This window comes from Brachionichthys hirsutus, chromosome 1 (assembly GCF_040956055.1).
Source record: "Brachionichthys hirsutus isolate HB-005 chromosome 1, CSIRO-AGI_Bhir_v1, whole genome shotgun sequence".
Taxonomy (NCBI): Eukaryota; Metazoa; Chordata; class Actinopteri; order Lophiiformes; family Brachionichthyidae; genus Brachionichthys; species Brachionichthys hirsutus.
In genome coordinates, this window is record NC_090897.1 from 2,203,111 (window position 1) to 2,216,560 (window position 13,450).

Here is a 13,450-nt window from a genome sequence, read left to right on the forward strand (position 1 = left end):
CGACCTCCACCACGAAGCCGAATACCGACGGAAGCTTCGGTCTGAGATTCTACGGCAGCAACTCGGCTCAAATGTCAAATATAAAAACACGCCGACCTCGAAGTAGATCTTTATTTAACAGTCGGACGTCTGGGATGTTGAGCCTGGTTGAAGTTTAAAAGTTTCTCGCTCCGGTCTTCAAACGGTGGCCATTTTGGCAGCCGGCAGGATTAGCTGCTAATTAGCCTCATTTTCAGGATGAGAGTCGGAGCGCTGAATGAGACGCGAGCTTTGCGACGTCGTCCCTCTGAATTGTGGGAGGATTATCGGCCGGCGGCGTAATCCTCTTACTGGGAGCGAGGCCACTCACTGGCCGCCTCCTCCGTGTGCTCCTGCTTCTCCTCGCTCCTCCCCTCTGCGCCTCCTCCCTCTCTTTATTATGTACCAAGTTAACTAGCCTGATGACGCTAAACTAATTTTTACATCTAATATTTGAGCTGCTATCATAAAACAACTGATATGAACAAGGCATATGTCGTTTCGGGAGTTCTGCTCTTCACCACCAGGTGGCGCAAACGCCAGCAGATGTCGTTGAAAGCTGGAGAACGTTGGTCCAAATGAGCTTTAACTTTCCTCCTTTGACCCACAGAAGGAGGGCCGTTTCGATAATTGATCGATCACTTCAGTCATTTAGAAGCAGGAACATCAAATGTCTTGTTTTAGCTCCTCCTCCTTTGCCTTTAACCTCAGTTTTATATCGTCTTAATTAAATAGTCACCAGTTTTTATTTATGAACCCCCCCCCCCCCCCATTAAACACCACCTCCTTTACTTTGTACACCTGAACCAGGTGACTGTTTCATTTACCAGTCACTTGGACGGGTCGGCTCGGCTTGCAGCTCTGGCTCCGCCCCCTCTTATTGATCCCTGGAACGTTCCTCCTGGCACGGACCTCCATGTTTATTATTGTAATTACACTCGGGCCTCGCAGCGTCGGAGGTTCCATTTACGGTCAACGGGAGGCTTGGGACGTTCAATAAAAACACGAAATTGCTTTTACGACTTTTCTCTTGGACCCGGGCCACAAAAAGCGTGTTTTTAACTCGACGGAAAGCGTCGCTGAATTCTGTGCAGGAATAAAAATAAAATAAAACAAGATAAAAAAGCAGCGCTCATCACTCATCATCCCGTCTGACTTTCTGCAGGTGACCCCAAAAACTGGCAGAACAAGTCCCTCCCCGGAGACCCCGACTACCTGCTGGGCGCCAACTGTGTCTCTGTGCTCATCGACCACTTCTAAGGACGCTAAATGAAGACGAGGAACACGCACGGCGATGAAGGAGCGCCGCTTACCGCACCGATGGATGAAGGCCAGACGGCGAGGAGCACCGCTGGTTAACGCTTTTTTTTATTTTTGGTATTTTGATGTGAAGTGGAAGCTCCACGCCGGGATGGACGGGCGGGGTCTCACGAGGCGCCGCGCGTGCGTCTGGACGGCTGGTTTTTGTGTTCGTACAGTAAACGTAGCGCTGGAGAGATCTGCTGAACTTTGACCCTTAAATTCTCAATAAAAAGAAGAAGAAGAAGAAGAAGAAGTAAGGATCCCGTTTTTCCACGTTAATGAAGGTTGAGAGATCGACGTGAAGTTAAACCGGCGAACGCGAGCTGGACGGCGACCCGAGCAGCGAACCTTTAGGGAGGCGTTCCTCCTCCTCCTCCTCCTACAGCCATGACTCGTGGCTCTGACTCCTCAGAGTTCTTCTCGTCTCCGGCCTGAAGGAGACTCTATGCATGTTCTTTACTCGGGTCCAGTAGCGCCTCCGATTCCTTTCTCCTATCTACTCCACTTCTTCCGTCTCCTCTGCGCGCACGCACGCCCGCACACACACGCACACACGCACACACACACACGCAGCGATGCCTTACCTGCAGATGGTTCACTCTCCGTTCAGCAAACAATAACTTATAGTAAATTATGCCATTTTTTTTTTGAAAGAGCCCGCTGTATAAAGAATCCTGGGTTCCCACGGTAACGGTCGATAGGAGCTGGGAGGCGGTCCCTATCTGCTCCTGGAGAAGAGAACGACGGCTGCCTCGTTTCTGTTTGTAAATGAACGCGTTTCTTTTTTGTATCATGTTTGCGTACCTTCGTGTTCCGGACGAGCCTCGGAACCCGACGGCGTCGCATCGCAGCTTTTTCTACCGATCTTTAAACCACCGGGAATTCGCTTTCGGTTGAAACGCATTTAAAATCCTGTTTTTCAGAAAGCCCCCCCCCCCCCCCCACTCGTTTGTGATACCGGATGCTGTATTGTGTGCCCTTTAAATGTATTTTTGTACTAATAGACGATATATTACTTGGCACAGCAGTACGTTTTATTTTTAGATCTATAACCGCTTTAATTGAATATTAGCTCTTCACGTGTTCTGACTTTCTCCTCTGCAGCACAGTTTCAAGTATTCGACTGTATTGATAAATAAAATCATTTTGAAAGTAAAGTACTGGTTTGTGTATTTTCTTGCGGTTCTTGTTGCGCCACGTTTTTAAGCTGCAGTTTAAAATGAGCAGTTCGTGTTTGATTAAACAAATTCGACTACCGATAAATATGATCAGAAAAGCATTTCGGGTTATTTTTATTTTATTTTTATTTCCAGTCATGTTTTGGGAAAGGCGTTGGAATTCTGTTTTCGACCGGGATCTTTTCATTTAGTCGCGCCTCGTTATCGATCATCACCGAGGACACCTGCGCGCAGGTAGACCGGAAGTGGCGCGCGCGCCTTCAGGAGCGAAGCGTGAAGGATGAATCCATCTCCGTCCTGGTTTCAAGCTAAACTAAAACGATCCAACCAAACCACGTTTTTTTCAGCCGACGCTGCGTCACCAGCGCGTTTTTTTTTTTGTTCGACGCCCGGGTGGGCTGTGACGCCCCCTCCTCCACCCCCCCGTTGTGAAGCAGGTTCCGCGCCGCGGCTCGTCTCCAATCGGCTGCGCGCTGTGCGTCCCTTGGATGTTCTGACGCACAGAAGAAGCGCTGCGGATATTTTTGGATGGATCGTTCCTCGAAACATTTGAATCAAACCACGCGTCTTCTCGGGGCTTCATCCGTCACCTTCAGAGTTGTTCCGGGGGGGGGGGGCACGATCAGCGCGACCTTTGAGGAATGGGCTCCGCTGCGGATGATTTCCTGCTCTCCGTGCGTTATGTTCACGGACCGGTGCCATCTTTCCTCACCTCCGCCGCAGCGCGTCGACCGGAGCCGCTCCGAGCATCTTAATTGGTGCGACCCCCCCGCGCCGGACACGGACACGGACACGGACACCGACCATTGTCCCTTTCCCGTGCGCTCCAGTTGAAGATGCCCGTGAACGCGCTGCCCCGCGGCGGCGGCGCGGGGTCCCTGAGCCCGGCGTCCCTGTCCCGCAGCCTGGCGCGCCTCAGGGAGTACCGGACCCGGACCCGGATCATGCTGGCTCTGGGGGTCTCTCAGATGGTCCTGGGGGGTCTGATCCTGGCCGTCAGCTTCGCCGCGCTGGCTCTCACCACGTCGCCCCGGGTCCGACACTCCTGCCCCTTCTGGGCCGGGTTCTCTGTGAGTAGGACGCGCCAGCGGTCACGCACGGTTCCACGCACGTTTTCACGCACGGAAGCATGTTGATGGCTGGAATATGAAGAAGGGGATATATGAGGGATACTTCTCACCTGTCGGGGCTTCCAAAGATTATTGGGGGGGGTCCAGAGCCTGGTGTGTCAACACACTCCTGTAACTATCAGATCAAGTATACTCTAAATACTGCAGTACTACTTTCTGTGAATCATTCCGGAGATGTTTTTTCTTCCTGTGACATTTTCACGGCGGTTTGTGTGAATATTTATGAACGCACTTTTCCCTGATTTCCTGCCAGAGTCCATTAATTATAGAGGCCGTGGGGGCAGAGAGCAGGGGGGGGGGGCGCGGCACGTGTGTGTATGTGTGTGTGTGTGTGTGTGTGTATGTATAGAGTCATTATGGGGACATTAATCTGTTTCACGTTCTCACATTACGGCTTTCCTTTCTTTAGAAGTGCGGCCTTTGATTTTTCTTGGGGGGGGGGGGGGGGGGGGGGGTTCAGTCTACGTGATGTTTTGCGTGAGCGTGGACGCGTTTGGGTGTAAATGAGTTTACCCCCCCCCGGGAGTCAGAGGGCAAAGGTCGAGGCTCCTTCTTGATCAGCGCCTCGAGCTGATTGGACGAAACGAGGAAACCCGTCAGCCTGACCTTCCTCCACCTGAAGCGCCTTCACGTTGTTGTCGTTGTGCTGTGAAGTCATCGGTCGCCGTGGCGATGCACTGCTGCACACACTCTGGTGATGTCGCCGTGGGCGTTGCACTGCACACACTCTGGTGATGTCGCCATGGCGATGCACTGCTGCACACACTCTGGTGATGTCGCCATGGCGATGCACTGCTGCACACACTCTGGTGATGTCGCCGTGACGATGAGTCAGACGCGCCTTCTGCTAATTCCTTGGAAACGCGGTCGCCACGCTGTGACTTAATGAATAATGGCCGCTTCCCTAACTGTTGAAGTTGATTGTATCGACAGCGTGGTCGAGGAGAGACCCCCCCCCCCCGTGTGTGTGTGGGGGGGGGGGTTGGTGTTAATCTGCAGCCCCCAGTTAGCGGGATGTGATAGCTTTAGCGATTCTGCAGAATCCGTCTGTTTCTGATCTAACGATGGTCTTTTTCTTCTTTTTATTACTGCGGCGCTCGAGTGCGGAAGACGTTAGCGTCGCTACGGTCGGGTAACCTTTCACTGCGGAGCCAAAGCCAGTTGTCTGGAATGTGGCGTCGTTACACAGTCGTAGTGAATTTCTGTCTTTTTTTTTTTTGCTATAAATTATCAACAGAAATTGTTTTAAATAAGTAGTTGACATGGCGTCCTAGCGCTGAAAGCGGCTTTTGCCATTAAGCGCTTTTGCTCGACGTGTAAACCTGCTAGCTAAAATCAAGAGCCTTTGATTTAGCACGTTGCTAACGAATCTCAGATGCATGGCGGGCTAGGTGTGTGTTGATGAATGAGTTTTCAACGGAGACGGAGAAGCTAAAACGTGACCTTAACGCTAACGACTCGCGTGACGCCCCATTAGGCTCCTTCAGCGACTTTAACGACCCGGACTCGTGCGTTTTGACTCGTGATGCCTTCTCAAACTCCAGTTCTAACGAGCCTGTTAGAGCTGGAGAAGCCTCGTGGATGAGATGGTGAAACATCTTCAACCCCCCCCCCACCAAAAAAAAAAAAAATCCAGCCGGTCCGTTTGCTCCGTCTTTGTCCGTGAAAGATGGCCGCCGTTCGTGAAAGTCTTATTCCGGGTTCAAATGCTAACGACCCTTTGATATCCTGCAGATGAAAATAAAAGGCTCGTCTCCTTGACGTCGTGTCTCTGAGCGTCTTGCCATGTTGGCGAATGTGGCTAATGAGGAAGGCTAACAACGCATCCTCAAACCGCGTGCGTGTGTGTGTCGCAGCCGTGGGACGTCATTAAGGATTTGTGTGACGGAGGGGGTTGTGGGGTGTCGTCACACCTTGGCCTTGGTTCTCACGCAGACACACACACACACACACACACACTCTCCCCACCTCAGCGTTGAGCACATCAATCGAGCCGTTCCCTCGGCGCGTGTGTCGTACGCCAGCGGATCAGTGCTACAAATATCTCACAGAGAGCCGTGGAGACGACGTACGGCGGGACAGAGAGCCGTGGAGACGAGCTGCGCCCCTTCCGATGCTGCCGACGTTCCACCGACGCCTCCTTTCCGTTAATCTGTCCGGTGTGAATCCGCTTTTTGGCCGCCGAACGGATCGGATCACACTCGGAACCGATCCCAGCGTCCAAACAGATTTGCAGAAATAGACAAGCTGCTTATTTTTTTCCTGTGAATTGAGAAGAAAAATGAATCAAAGTCTTTAAGATCAGATTTTCCTTTATTAGTCCCACGAGGGTGAAATTCCTAACATTCTTTTCTGAAAATAAAGGAAAGAACGCAGACGGGGGTTTTTTTCTCAGAGAATTAAGATTTTTAAGATAAAGACGGTCTTCCTGTCTTCCTACCAACGCTGATCTCATTCAGGCCTCCAGCCCAGGATTCACAGCTCGACTTCTCAAAGACGGGATTCTAGATGTTCCAGCTCGTCGGTGGGGAACGGTTCCTGAGAGGTTCCTGAGAGGTTCCTGAGAGGTTCCTGAGGGGTCTGCTGGGTTTGATGCATAAGGAGACGTAGGAACCCTCCACCAGATTGTTGATCTCAGTCCCTCCACGTCCAGATTATTGATCTCGCACTCATGTGGAAGTGAAACGGGAACGGTTTGTGACCATCTATCTTCGGCTCCTCGCTCGCTTTACTCATCTTGTCGTTTTAGATTAAACGGCTCTCAGGCTGACCGCTGTCCGCCGGACTTAATCTCATATTGATCGGCTGATTAGATGGATCCCATCAATCATCGGACCGGCCTTCCGTTTTTACTTGACCCCGGGGGGCTTTCAGGACATCCCTGCAGTGACCTCACTCGTGTTTAAAGCAGTCCTACGGAGCGATGATGTCATGTTTTATCACGCCGAACGGTTGTCATTCACTTTCTTTGCCGCGCTTTTCCGTAAATCGACACTCATTACTCTTTCTGTCCTTCACCGTGTGCAGCTCTGTGACATCACACCACTGTGTGACATCACGCTGTGACATCACATCACGTCTCTGCTGCCTCGGCGTCGTGTTCACGCTTTCATGTGTGGCCGCCCCCCCCCCCCGGCTCTTGTTTGGCGTGTTGTCCTGGACTGCAGCCCGGGACGTGTTTGACAGAATGCTTCGTGCTGCACTTCTTTACAAACGGCCTCGGTCCGGCCGCCAGGACGTCTGTCTGCAGAGTGTTGAATAGAAAAGGCCAACAGCGTTGAACTGGGGGGGGGGGGGGGCATTAGGTTATTCAGCCTCACAAGATTAGCGTGCAAAGTGTTCAACACCTGTGTGTACATTCACTCGGCGTATTGTGGCCCTGTAAATCCGACAGGAAGTGGAAGGTTTATGGAGAAGAATCCTCCTTTATGGAGCGGTTTAGCTTCCCGCCGACTCGCCTTGACCTTAAACGGCGCGAATGTCTGATCTCAGACAGACGGGCGGAGCTTTGTTAACGTGTTTGACTCCCGTCCTCGTTGGTTGAGCATCCATCCCTCCAGGCTGCCCCCCACGGCCGATCAATGGGCAAAGCCTGCTGACGGGCGCCTCCCTTTGTTACGCGATTAGCAACCGCGAGCGTCGGACGCGGTTTTTTATGCCTTCACGCAGTGTGGGAGGTTGATTCACGAGGGCGCGGAGGCGGACCTAAAGCGTCAAGTCCTTACCTGTTTGAATGCGGAGCGCGTAGAGGTGGGGGGGTGGGGGGGGTTCTGGGAAGGCCTCAGTCTGCAGGTGTGCGTCTCGAACAGGAAGCAGAGGAAGACAAAAGAGAGAGAGAGGACGCAACATGAGCGGGGGAGGGGGGGGGAGGGGGGGCATCTCTCCAAACAGTGTAATGGAGGTAATTATTTCTTACCTGCTGTCTTACAGGGTGTTTGCCCCCGGGGGGCCACCGGTCCTTCCCTCAGGTTTACACTCCTGCTCCCTCGTCTTCCTCTGCAGCCCTGGGGGGGCTACCTCGTTAGCGTGCATAACTTTATTCTCCGAAAACACGTTTAGACAAACAGAGATTATAGTTTTAATCGAGGGGGGGGGGGGGGGCATCGTGGGCAGAAACCAGGGAAAGAAACCAAATGCACCAATTTCCCCTGTGGAAATGGTGAATGAGGATGAAATGGCACGAGGGTGAATTCCCCGGGTCAGAGGTGAAGCCTTTGGCGGGCCCCCCCCCCCCCAAGGGACATCAGCTCCTCCCCTCAGGTTGACACCTCCTCGTCCTCTCCAACTCTGGAGCGTTTCTTTTTTTTTAGCTTGATTAGCATCCCTCCTCTGATCTTTTTCATTTCCATTTCTTCCTTAAGGAGGGGGGGGGTCATTAAAAGGTTCATTTCATCCTTTAAAAAAAGTCTCCATCGTTGCTCCACCGCTCCAGTTTGTGTTTTAGACAGATCAATACTCCCCTGGTTGTGTAAGGGAGGCGCATCCATCCATCCACCCAGAACTCGCTGCAGGGATTATAGATCCCATCTGGCCTGGGATGTTGGGATCCCCCAGGAAGATCTAAAAACATATGTTGCTTCTGTGACCCCCCCCCCCCCCCAACCCCGGACACACAGAAGAAGATGAATGAATGAGAGAGTCTTTTGAATCAAGTCAAGCAAAACCATCAATCACAAAGTCCTCAGTCATTCTGGCTGCACAAGAAGACGAAGCCACATCATGGGATGTTAATCCAGGATGGATGTAACTCCGGAATAGCAGCCGTATCGGTATTCCTGTTTGATCAGAACCCGTCACCGCTGGTTTGATGGCGACCGGAGACGACGGTGGCTCGTTTCGAGGGAGGGACTCGTGGGACCGTCCGTTTCTCTCGCCTGCTGAAATGAGATTTACGAGGAAGGAAAGCGCTCTGACTCATCCCGGGCGAAACGGTAAATCAGAGGGATGTGAAGGTGAAGGAGCAAGGAAGGGTTCGAAATAACCTTTTTCTTTTTTTACTCCCGTGTTGATAAAACCCACAAATTTCAGGAATCGTGGCTTCTTGTAAAGCACCACGGGGTTGCGGTTTCGTTACTTCCTCTCTTCGTTGCTTCCTGTCTTCGTTGCTTCCCGTCTTTGTTACTTCCTGTCTTCGTTGCTTCCTGTTTAGTTTAATCTCACCCGTCCTCTCGTTTCATTTGTCCTTCCGGGTTCCGGTTCATCGTTGTACCCGAGTCTCCTGTTTCCTGATTGCTCCGCTTGTCTTTCTGGATTTACCTCCAACTCGATCTTCTGGATTGACAAGCCAGGATCGGATCAGGAAGAGGAACCTTGAACCTTTCAGAGTAAAAGCATATTTACTGGTGCAGGAGCGTAGAAGATGGCCTCCTCTTCGCACTCCTCCGCCAGAGGAGCGTCACTAAAGAGCAGCGAGTCTCCAACATGGCCGCCCCAGCTGATTGATTTTTGTGGCGTTTCATCCAAGGTTGAGTCGTGCTTTCCGGAGCCGCCGGCTCTCCTTTTAATCCCGTTTCGCTCTGAGGAGGAACTCCCACATGATTTCATCCGGCGCCGTTCGGTGAAATAGCAGGGTGGCGAATATTTGAGGAGGGCATGCTCGGCAGGGCCGAGAGGTTTAACGTGATTAACTTCCTTTCACGAAGGAGAGGACGGCTAATTGGTACGGAATATAGAAAAGAGATCTGCTTCGAGTCTGGAAGAAAAAGAAGGCAAGGAGATTAACTGTCAAACATTAAGCGTAGGTTCCGTTAACGGAGGGTTCAGGGAAGGTTTCTCATCCCCCCCCCCCAGAGTGGCGCCGAGCTGACGTCAGACAAGGTCGCACCCGCTGGCGTGATGGAAGTGGTCGCCATTTGGATTACAGGGATAATCCTTTATTATTTGAAAAGACGCTCCCTGAGTCTGGAGCGACCTCAGCGCCGATCTATTTCTGCACAGAGACCATGCTTTTATTTTTGTGGCCTTCGCTCTGTATTCCAGTCGTTGCCACGGTTACCCCTGATCTTTTCCTTTATTTGATCAATACACAAAATGATCGCAGCCTCCCAAAAGGACAATATTGTTGTCCGGTAATGGGGAAGCGCCGGCCGCCACGCGAGCAGCGCTTTCTCCCAAAGTAATCCACATTGATTTGTGGGACCGCTTTGATAAATTGGGGGGGGGGGGGGGGGGGGGCTTTAGGTTTCACGCCGGCCCGTTGCACAGCGCTCAGTTTGGAGTGGGTGGATGAAGTGGACCTTCTGCAGGGGGGGGGGGGGTCAGGAAAGGCTCCATCCAACAGGCTTTTATTTTGAAATGACATAAAGGCGTAAACAGGAATGAAAAGGTGCGCGCGTGGAATTAAAAGCATGCAGAACGCTGACTCCACGCACGCCGTCCTGTCGCATGCGTAAATCGATTTACCGCGCGCGCGCCGCACGCACAAGCTAATGGATGAGAGAGACGGATGAAACAGAATCGTCGTTTTTCATCGGGGGTCGCTGTAAATAGCGCGGATTAGATTACAGCTCCAAATTACCGTGTAAAGCACGAATAAATGTGTTACAGGAGGAATGACGCAATAAACAAACAACAACAGTTCACTTCTGCACGCCATGTTGTGTGTGTGTGTGTGTGTGTAGTATTTGTTCCGCAACATGAATTGAATCTTGTTTATTCTAGAATCGTTGTGTTCCTGTTTGCTCCTCCTGTTATCCTGTAATAACTTTAATCCGCCTCCTTGATTCCGACCTGCTTCACGCGGAAAATGAATTTCCCGGATGAATCTAAAGCGCTGCCGACCTTCCTTTTCATTTCCTTCACCCGTCCCCGAAGACGACGCCACACGGCGCGTTGACGATGAACGAGAAGCTATTCTCTCATTCTGACCTCTGATTTGAGATTAGCGCTGCTGGATCACAGGCTCAGATTAGGAGGTATTGATCTCTCGTGATTTGCTCGTCTGATTTTAGCGTTTTATGCTGTTTTTTTTTGCTTTCCTCCCTTTTTTTTAATGGACGTAAGCTAAAGAGTTTAATGTTGAACTGCTACCAATTAAATTAAGTCTCCCAGTTTGTGGATGAAACCGTAAATCTCCATCGCTTTGGGTCGAACCCAGCCGTTCCCTCCCGGTCGTCGTCACTCGAGTGACTTTCAGATCCATTTTTCTCTTTCTTTGTGCAGATTTAAAAGCAGCAGCCCATTATCTCATGAAAGGCGGGCTTAGTCCTCATCTTTGGGTTGTGAGACGACCTGAGTGAGATGTGGAAGCGTCGCGTCCGTCTATTCATGGAGCTTGAGAACGGCGCCTGCCGTGGCTGCTGTCGCCCATAAAGGCGGGAACTATAAAGTTTTTTTTTTTCCGTCCACCTTCCGGGTCCTGCAGGGCGCTAACCGCTGAACGCAGAAAGCTGGTGCATTAAATCACGTGGTTGCTGTTTAACCTCCGCCCTCGCGGGTGCATCGGCTCGTCTCTCCCGCGCCCCGACCCCCACCCCCACCCCCCCAGGCCGCAGGGCCAGCGCTGATGCGTAACGGAGAACATTACCCGGTCGCAGGCCTGCTTCAGCGGAAAGATTCAAACAGCTGTAAACATGGCTGCCTTCTAAAGGCGGGTCGGAGGAACGCGGCGGCCGGTCTCGCCGTCGCCGCGTTGAGAATCAGCCTGTGAACGTGAGGTTGGCGTCGGAGGCTGCAGGCGCATTGAAGGTCGTGTTTTTACCGGGCTTTTTCATTTTCCTCGGGCGCGTCACGCACGTGCGCTCGTGAAGGTTGGCTAATTAAAGCTAGGTCGCGGTGGCCGTAAAAAGCCTCGCAGCTTTAATGGTGCCAGCTGCCTCGGCTCTCCCGTCGTCGGGGTTCGGGAGCTCTGGAATGTTCAGCCGACAGTTCCGTGACTCACTTCCTGCGATACCTGCGGTCACGGGCTCCGTCGTTCTCTGTCAATCAAGGATTCCAACGCTTCCAACCGGATTGGAGCGGAGCTTCAAACGCCACAACCGGATACGACAGCAATACGAGGAGTTCTTCGCAAGAGGACTGAAGAGCTGAGAAGATGTGAGGATACAATTCACAAACCGAACTGCACAAATAAAAGGCTCCAATCGGCTTGCAGAGATTACCGGACCGGCACCGGGCCGGAAGCCTGGCTCAGGTGCATTCGGCGTGTGTCGGCTGAAGCGAATGAGAGACCAGGATTCGTCCTCTGCAGCCAAGGTTGATGGTGATGATGATGATGGTGATGGTGATGATGATGGTGATGATGATGGTGATGGTGATGGTGATGGTGATGATCCTCCTCTCCGGTCTGGACTGCTGGACCGTGGCTCCCGGCTCCTGGACCGATTCATCCCTCGCTCCGTGTCGATGCTGACGTGGATTCTCATCAGAGATTGTTCCTCCTAAGCTTGAGTAGAAAACAATCATGCATGTGTCAAACAGGAAGTCACTGTTTGCCCGTCAAAATAAAAATACAGCGTATCTCTTTGTAGCCTGCGGCGGATAGCGGCAGTAGGCCCCTCCCCTCCGTCCTGTTATTGTTCAAACGTGATGCCAGCCGGTTCAGACGGACGCTCCTGTCTCGATTCAAGAATTTGAGTGCTGAGACCCCCCCCCCCCCCCCCCCCAGAGAGATGAGAGGAGCAAAGGGGTGGCGAAGACGCCACGCCTCCAGGCAGCCACGGTGGCAGCAGCCAACCTGCTGTTGTGCCACTGTTTCCATGGCGATGGCGAGGTGCTGCTGCGTAGGGATGATATACACGGGGTGGGGGGAGGGGTTAAGAAGGAGGAGCAGGTGGCGGATGGAAGGAGAAGGGGGGGTACTGTAGGAAAAGTATATTGGGGGTGGGGGGTGGGGGGGGTCATCATCAAACACGCGTGCAGAGAGAATGATCAAACAGAAAAAAAAAAGTTCAAGGTAAAGCTCAGGGTGATTTTCCTCGTCTCCTCATTGTTCTCCCTCTGGTGCAGCGTGAAGATAATTCTGTACGCAGTTCCCACCTGGGTTCTGCAGGTTCTCCTGTACGCAGTTCCCACCTGGGTTCTGCAGGTTCTCCTGTACGCAGTTCCCACCTGGGTTCTGCAGGTTCTCCTGTACGCGGTTCCCACCTGGGTTCTGCACGTTCTCCTGTACGCAGTTCCCACCTGGGTTCTGCAGGTTCTCCTGAACCCAGCTTGGAAAAACGTCCCTTTAACAGGCAGAACCCTTGAACAGAACCTACGACTCAGAGTGGGCGGCCATCTGTCTGATCCAGGTGGGTTGAGAAAGAGAGAGAGCGAGAGAGTGATAGAGAGACAGAGAGCAGGAGCAGACAGAGACGTCATGTATTTACGCTGCATCCAGCAAAGCAAGAGCTGCTATGTAAAACTACAAATGCTAATGCTAGCAATGAGGATTCTGATTTGTTCTCGCTCACTGAGGTCCATCGGACCGGCCGGCTCATTAAAGGGCAGGATGGGGGGGGGGGGGGTCCTCAGACTCGTTCTGAACCGACACCAGGACCTTCACGGAAGCTCCAGCAGGTGGCGCTCAAAGAGTCAAATGTGAGCAGAAATATAGGAGCCCGTTTATCTTCTGCTGTTTTTACCATGTCATCGTGTTGTTGGGGGAGGGGATCTGCCAGGACCCCCCCCCCCCCCTCCCCCCATGCGCCTCTCAGTGCAGCAGCTGATGGGAAGTCATTACGGATCCTGGCAAATGGCCTGTTCATTGTTACCACGGCAACCGCGCCGGCGCCATCCATCTCGGCGACGGTGATGTTTGAGAAACGGCCCGGTTTGTAAACCCCCCCCCCCCCCCCCTCCTCTCAGAAATGGATTCTTTGATTGCTGCTCTGCATACATGAA

General features: G+C 52.3%; 2 protein-coding genes across 2 annotated transcripts in view; both read left to right on the forward strand.

The window, feature by feature from the left end:
• tjp1a (tight junction protein 1a) overlaps positions 1-2,477 on the forward strand; it is a 41,187-nt gene extending 38,710 nt beyond the window's left edge. Inside the window, exon 29 of the mRNA XM_068738797.1 lies at positions 1,184-2,477. Coding sequence (XP_068594898.1) covers positions 1,184-1,278 — 95 coding nt within the window. The 3' untranslated portion in view covers positions 1,279-2,477. The remainder of the gene's footprint in view (positions 1-1,183) is intronic.
• An 857-nt stretch (positions 2,478-3,334) lies between these two features.
• fam189a1 (family with sequence similarity 189 member A1) overlaps positions 3,335-13,450 on the forward strand; it is a 28,200-nt gene continuing 18,084 nt past the window's right edge. Inside the window, exon 1 of the mRNA XM_068741858.1 lies at positions 3,335-3,568. Coding sequence (XP_068597959.1) covers positions 3,335-3,568 — 234 coding nt within the window. The remainder of the gene's footprint in view (positions 3,569-13,450) is intronic.